The 8,131-nt window shown below is 44.2% G+C and overlaps 1 protein-coding gene across 1 annotated transcript in view; it reads left to right on the top strand.

The window, feature by feature from the left end:
* The first annotated feature begins 1,210 nt into the window (after positions 1–1,210).
* samd4a (sterile alpha motif domain containing 4A) overlaps positions 1,211–8,131 on the top strand; it is a 61,803-nt gene continuing 54,882 nt past the window's right edge. The window contains exons 1-2 of the mRNA XM_031848777.1: positions 1,211–1,393; positions 2,521–3,196. Of these exons, the coding sequence (XP_031704637.1) occupies positions 3,001–3,196 (196 nt within the window). The 5' untranslated portion in view covers positions 1,211–1,393; positions 2,521–3,000. The remainder of the gene's footprint in view (positions 1,394–2,520; positions 3,197–8,131) is intronic.

Here is an 8,131-nt window from a genome sequence, read left to right on the forward strand (position 1 = left end):
TCTCTCTCTCTCTCTCTCTCTCTCTCTCTCTCTCTCTCTCTCTATTTTGGTGCTTCCTCGCGCTGCCAAGCCCCTGACGTAATGCTCCGCTGTTAATGATTAGCATGTGGAAACGAGTAGCGCGAGCCTCCCCACGTCAAGGCGGCCGCAACGTTGCCGGAAGTTGACGTCGTCGTGCCTTCAAAATAAATACAACAATAAACACAGAAGATAGTGAGATTAAGATTGAACGCAGTGGTGTATTATTATATAATAATAATAATATACTTATTGAACCGAAATCAAGAATATACTTCAAAAACACTTCACTACGCTACTTGAGTAAATGTACTTTGTTACTATGTTTTGGTATAATTCTGAATATATAGTACACTGTGATAAAAGTATCTCTTGGTTGGGAGATGACGTATATATATATATATGTATATATCCTGTTATTCACAGTTTGTTTTATGTAAAGACCTCTCTTCATTTAGAAACATTATTATTGAACATAAAGGATTTTATTCATACAGTTTTAAAAAAATCTTTTCAGTACCCAGCTGCAACTAGTGCGGTGCTATGCACATTACTACTTGACTGACTATACTGTTAACCTGTTAATATTTTATGATCATAACTGTTAACCTGTTAATATTTTATGATCATAACTGTTACCCTGTTTATATTTTTTACTATTAATTAACCTGCTTATATTTATATAATTATATGTTAATAATATATTATCTTATATATTATATACTTGTATCTTTACTTCATACTAATCATAATCAAATTCTATATGTCTACCATATTTTATTGTACATTTTAATATGTTCATTGTTTATTGTTTTGCACCATTCACGAAGTCAAATTCCTTGTATGTGCAACGTATTTTCGCAATAAAATGGCTCTGATTCTGATTGGTTCTGCACTAATATCCCAAATCCATTGTCCACGGTCATTGTTGTTGTTCTTTATGTTCATATATATTCTTCGATTTATATTTATATTGTACATAGTTGTTACACGTTTATGCTTAGTTTCTTTGACCTACTTTGTTGTCTTTAATGTTTTTATATGTATTTATATTGCGTACACATACATGGCCAATAAAGCTGATTCTGATTCTGATTCAGCAAAATTCTTTGTTGACATTTTTGCCTCGCCGCACTGCAGTACTTTACTTTGAAAGCTCAAACCGGAAGTCACGCAGAGCTTCCGTCCTATCTTGACCGTGTGGTGCTTTTCTAGAGCCAGAGCAGAACGAGCCGCCCGTCTGCTGGGTGGAGAGACGGAGGAAAAGTTAGTTAAGATGGCAAATAATAAAATAAGAATAAAATAAAGTCAAAGATAAGCTGAGCCCGTCGCCGGTCCTCGAGACAAACACCAACGATGCGAACTGCTCCACGAGGTAAGAACCGTTAAAAGCTCCGTTAAAACCGTTTCACCGACAATTCAAACACTCTAACCGAAGTTTAAGAAAATACCCCGTTGTTTCGTTCACTCTTCTTTTCGGCTTTAGTGTTTATCCAAGAAAGAAATAAAACTCTTCGCATAGCTGTGCTATAACTATCAGCACCAGACTGCACGTGAAGAGGTACACACATACACTCACACAATGAGTTAGCGGTGAGAAGGTTGGCGGACATTCGTAAAGCTAGTCTTTGCTAACTTAAGTAGAAGTTACACGGTTCTTTCACGGGAAAGTTCCAGATCCAAAAAAGAAGGGGGACACACGCACAATCATACACACACACGTACATACACACACACACGCTCATACATACACACACACTCACACTATCATACACACACACACACACATACACACATACACACACACACACACATACACACACACACACTATCATACATCATATACATACACATACATACACACTATCATACACACACACACATACGTATATATAAACACAGACATGCACACACTCTATCATACACACATATATACGCGCACACACACACATCCGCTAACGGTCATTCTGTGTGTGCTGATGAAGCAAAGTGACAGTTTTAGACGTCGGCTGACGCTCCGTGTGCTGCTCTCTCTCTTCTCTCTGGTCTGAACTCACCACCACAGAAACTCAGCTGTGTACGAGTAAACCTGTCATTAAACGTCTCTTCAGCTGCACACACACCGGCCAATGGTCGCTATAACACCGGCCTCCTTCCTTTTGGAAAATTCCAGTAGCACCGACAGCTGTATTTTTAGGAATGGGTGGATACCAAAACGAATATTATTTATTTTTGTCTCGGCGGTGAATGCCACAAGCCTGTGCGATGGCGAGAAGGCGACCTATAAATGCTTGTATGAGTTTCTTCTTCTTCTCCTTCTTCACGTTGCAGCAGCACAAAGTCTGCAGAGCTGAAGCAACAAGGCTCACTGTCGCATTTCTATAGAACTGCCTTTTTGTTTCCTCTGTAGAAGTCATTGCATGTGTGTACAAAGAGCCACCATTGTCTGTTTTATGAATATGTTTTTCATCCTCCGCTTAACTTCTCACATCCTCCATGCAGGCTTAAGAGGGATTCCCTGAAGAAGAAGAAGAAGAAGAAGAAAAATGCCAGTGAGGCTGAAGCTGATGTGACACAGCGTGTGCTGGAAGAAAGCTGACTCATCGTATATCAAACCCTTCTGGGAGCAACTAAGCAGCCGAGAGCAGCTCATATCGCCAAATGCCGAGCTAGAGGAGAGCCTTTACACACACACACACACACACACACACACACACACACACAGAGGAGAAGACTACGTTGCAGAAAACCACCTCCTGCAGGAATATATCCAGCACCAGCAACGGCCGAAACTATTTTTGGGTCCAGAAGTTCTAAAAGTGACTGCTATCCCAGCCGCTAACAAGGCTAAGAATGGCGTCCTGGTGCTCCAGCTGAAACTCACCTGCTGACACCTGTAGAAACATCAACAATCAGCTGAGAAGACCACCCATCCTCCATATTTTTTCACTCCACCGCCACAGTCCGGTGGCCTCGCAGACCATGATGTTTCGCGATCAGGTGGGCGTGTTAGCCAGCTGGTTCAAGGGGTGGAACGAGTGCGAGCAGACGGTGGCTCTGCTGTCGCTGCTGAAGAGGGTGAGCCGGACCCAGGCCCGCTTCCTGCAGCTCTGTCTGGAGCACTCCCTCGCCGAGTGCACCGAGCTGCAGGTCCTGGAGGGAGAGGCCAACAACCCAGGTAGGACCTCCAGCTGCTCAGACACCTTTTTAACCTGCTACACCGATCCACTGAGATGCATTTGCATACCAGAGTCCTTCATTTGTTTGTCTTAGACCACATCTTCCTCCTTGTGTTGGTGTTATTTAAAGGGGAACAGACCAATGAAATAATCCATTTTCACCTCATATTGGCAAATAAATAATTCATTTTCTAGCTCTTTAAATTCATTTTAAGATATTTGAGATGGCACAGTCAAGAATAAAGCATTACTTCTTCTACACTGCAGTAGTTTTTATGATAAGTTACTGGCACATTAATGCTGCTTCAGGTGGCGTTCTGTTTTCTGATGGGAGAGAGAGACACAGTAGTCACATTCACAAATCTTTTGCCCACGCGTTTAAAAATTCAGAGAGCTTTCAAGGGCATGTTTTCCCAAAGGGCTGCAGTCCATGACCCTGGAAAACACACACACACACACACACACACACACACACACACACACAGGCTCCACGCAAGTATTGGAAGACGTTTCCTGTCCCAAACATTCCTGCAGATCCACCAAGAGTACTAAAAAGCTGAATCACTGATGGTGGGAAACTGCATCAGTGGGTTGTGCACAGTGTGAGCTCAGCCGGCACCGGAGATGTCCGTCAGTCAGTCGGTGTGCCGGCCTATAGCGCTGGCTTTCTCTCTGTGTTGGTATCGTGCCCGGGGGGGGGGGGGGTTCTGGCTGGCGTTCTGGCTGGCTGGGATTTGTTGCATCAGACTGCACCGTGGCTATGGAAACAAAAACCCTGGCAACAAACCGGGCTCATGAAAAATAGAAAGAAGCTGCTGCGTCCGTGTGTACCTATGGCAACATCTGCACGCAGTGATACATCTGCTGGCTCACAGCGCGGTGACTTAATGGCCCTCTGACACTCACACTTATTACACCAAGTTTCCATCAGGGTTTACAATCGGGGGCCCGTGGCTGCAGTTAGTGCAGGCCGGGCTCAGAGACGTCAAAGCATGCTGCACGGAGCTTCCTCCCAAAGACTGCTTCGTGCTGTCGGAGATCAAAGCGCGTTGAAGACGACTCGTATCTCTTCTTCAGAATACGGTGCATCGCAGTTTCTTGTGCTCTTCGTGGTGACGCTGGAGTCATAACTCACTCTTCTATTCTGTGTGAATATTAAAGACTCTGACTGGTTTATGGTCGAGGGCCTGTGGGTGGAAGAGGCTCGCTGTGGTTGTTTGTGTAAAACATAAAGAAATGCCCTGTGAGTTGAACACTTTCACGTGTAGCCTGTGAATAGCTGGTGCTTCTTTTTCTTCTTTTTGCTGCAAGTTTCTAACAGTTCATACCTAACTTGTAGTTACAACAGATCATGTTTGCTGAAGACACATTATTCCCAAACAAACAGCGTAAACACGGAGTCTGGTTCAGCATTAGGGCTCGTGTTATTTACTTATTTATTTATTTTTTACTTTCAACATTGGACTGAAGCAGTAGGACAGATTCCACCTTTATTAACATAGCACTGGTAGACCCCCCCCCCCCCCAGCAGAAATACGTTCATCGTGCAGAGCACTACTCAATATCTGTGTGTGCATGACTTGAGTAACTTCAGTCCATGTCTGCTCCAAATCTTCAGCACCACAAGCCCTGTCCAGTGGAATCCTTTAACATTAGCATCTTTAGCTTTTAATGGACTTCTCCTCCTCCCGTACCTCCCAGATTAGATTTTTGGGCCACGCCCCTTTGAGTTGTCTCCCACCTGTGTCAGCTTGTGGTCGCTTCCCATCCGCTGATTCAGCTAAATGAGATGGAGTCAGCGGGCCTGACACACGCTGCTGGAGAAGGTTGTCTGGTTACGTTACCCCTCCGGTATGTTGTGGTGTTTCAGTGCTCATGTGTTGGCCTGATCTTGTATTGATTATAAAGTGTCTTCCAGTTTGAAACTATTTCTTTGTGTGTGTTACTGCTGTGTTAGCATGTTATATACATTTCTAAACCAGAATCATCTCTAAGTAGGGCACAGATTCTAGAGATGATGTCTTGGGTCATGAAAGCTATTCAGTTAAATTCAACTAAACTATCTACGATCACCCCTTCAATCATCGATATACGATCTGATCCGACCCGCTGAATACCGTGTAACGCAAACAAACGATATTAGCAATGCAGCTGTAAACATGAAGTGCAGTCGAGCTCCACAGGCTCAGTCGGTTAACAACAAAACCACAAACCGCTCACAGGTTGAAGGAGCTCCTCTCAGACCACAAGCCTCGTGTGACGTAAAGGGTTAACGTGCAGCTGGAAGTCTTGGGCTGAGTGGAAAAGCGCAACTATTTGCAGAGCGGTGTACAAATGAATGGAATCCTCAGTGACCTACTTCTCGGAGCGGCTGAGAGGTGGCCTTGTTTTTTGGGACCCGAGACTCGGTCGTGTTGGATGGGGAGAGACTGTCTCACTGTGAAGGACGGGCGGAGTTACATCACCGCAGGGCCCGTCTGTTTATTTCATGTTGTCTTTAGAGTGACACTATTTACTCGACTCCTGTGAGTACATTTGGTGACTTTAAGGAGTTTGTAGCATTAATCTGAACAGCTGAGTACGGATGTGTAATGAGCTCAGACGTCACTCTGTCACTCATTATCACCCCGACCTGATATAATAATAACATCATAATATTAAGGATTAACCCCCTGAAGGAGAACAGAACTTCTTTTGAGACAATCCCAAGAGGGACGGTGTTGGAGTTGGGACAGGACAGCGGTCCACTTTATTTTGGTGTGTCGTGCTGCTGACCTGGTACCACACGGCTGTTTGAGCCACAAGGATTGGATTTGTATGAGCAGCTGGAGACGGAGCTCTGCAGTCGCTTGTGTTTTCACTGAGGGTTCATCCATTTCTCTTAGTTTGCTAATCCCAAATTCATATTGATTTGGTCTCATCTTTGTTGGTTAAATGCACATGGTGCACTACACATGAGCAGGATTGTATGATTCATAGATTCAGGATTTTATATGAATGTCATTTTAAGAATTTCTACAAGTTAATCGAACATTTGGTAACACTTTATAATAACTACACGCGATGAAGTAGGGCTGGGCGGTATGACCAAAAATGCATATCACGGTATTTTGTAAGATTCTGGCGGTTTCACGGTATATCACGGTATTTTTTAATTCGCATTAATTAATTAACGCTGAAAAGAACCGGCCGTCCAACCGGCCAGCGAGCGGTGAACAGCTGTTTGTGTGGCGTGTCTTCCGTTCCGTCACTTCCTGTTTCCTTCACCTACATTCCCCTGGGTCCTAATCCCCTCCAAGTACAGCTTCTTATCACCCTCTATGTAGCAGTACATTTATAACAAATACCACACATATTACGGTAATCAGCGTTGCATAGGTGTCTGACCAAAATACCTTTTGTTGTTCAGTCTTTGTTCATCCTGCATCGCTCTTTTCTGTTCTTTAATGTAACGTTACTGGAGCGACAGAGCCTCTCCCAGCTGTTAGCAGACTGTTGTTAGCGAGCCTTACCCAGCATGCAGTTCGGCGGTGAAATTTTATAAATGTAAAATTATTAGTGTTACAAATTGTTTATCTGTCACAAACTGTTGTTTCGTGGTGTTTTGCCCTGTTAAAGAGCGTTAGTTGTGGGTTGTTAATTGTTGTTATGACCATGACTAGGGTTACCACTCAATACACTTGACACAACTAGCTCCGACCGCAGCGCTTTCAGCAGCGAACAATATATTTTGCTGCCTGTTGAAGAGCGACAGAAGTTGTTACGGCTGTGCACCGGTATGACGGTATATGAAAAATTCATATAATACGGGGAATTAAAACCGGTATACCGCCCAGCCCTACTTCCAGCTAACAAAAAACAACTTCTCATAGAAGCTGCTGGCCCTGGCTTTGCATCTACTATTATAGCGAGAGAGGTGAATTCCTGTTGGTCTCTCTCTGTGTCTCTGTGTCTCTCTCTGTCTGTGTCTCTCTGTCTCTCTCTCTGTGTCTCTCTCTGTCTAAACTAGGTCTGATTGGAAAAACCCAGGCTGGAAATCAGCATTCCTGGCTTAGGCGGTAAAGGGTTCCGGTGTTGGGGATACTGTCTAGGAATGTGGGCACGTCAGAGCACACTTGAGTCAGGCGCTTTGGATGGGGGGGGAGAGACACGTTGGGAAAAGGAAAACTGATTCCACCTTCAGTGGAGCTAAGGTCTCCTGAGTACACGGCGGTACAGAGGGAGGGCTGAGGAAAGGAAAAGAAGACTGAACAGTTGAAGTTCACTCATACTGTTCTCTGTCTCGTCCTGACCCGTTAAAATAATACACAAATGTATTGTGTGTTTTCCTGGAGGAAACTCTCAGGTGGTTGCAGAGAAGTCACATGATCCGTACTCGTATAACGCCTAACAGCACCATGAAATGCTGCAGCAGAACCTATGAGAAGCCAAATGGATATATATATATATATATAAAAAATGGAAACACCGGTACCACTCTTTTACTTCTAGTTTGATGTAGTCGACCAGCTCTGCCAAACGGAGCTTCTATAAATACTGCCCCCCGACAGAGCTACGAGTTTAGAGTGAAAGTGATCCGGTCTGATTTTTTCACACACTTTTTTTTTGTCAACATCCTCTGTGCCTCATTGGCCATTCTGACAAAGACAGAGAGAGGAAACTCTCGTCTCTGGTTTGGGCGCCAAACTATTCCATCGCACCCACGCATGAGCAAACGGGTTATTTCTGGAAGTTGACGGCGTGTTCTGTGAACTCGTACTGAACCTCAGGAATGGGGACAGACAACCTGCCAGAACAAGCAGAGGGGGAAAAACGAAATATAAAAGCTCGTCTTTTCCACTCTGCCTCTACAGCAGAGGCTTTCTCCTCTCGCTTCTTGCTTCCAGTTCCGTGTGTGTGTGCGTGTGTGTGCGTGTGTGTGTGTGTGTGTGTGT

The sequence above is a fragment of the Anarrhichthys ocellatus genome, unplaced genomic scaffold, assembly GCF_004355925.1.
Source record: "Anarrhichthys ocellatus isolate YVR2014 unplaced genomic scaffold, GSC_Weel_1.0 scaffold8, whole genome shotgun sequence".
NCBI lineage: Eukaryota > Metazoa > Chordata > Actinopteri > Perciformes > Anarhichadidae > Anarrhichthys > Anarrhichthys ocellatus.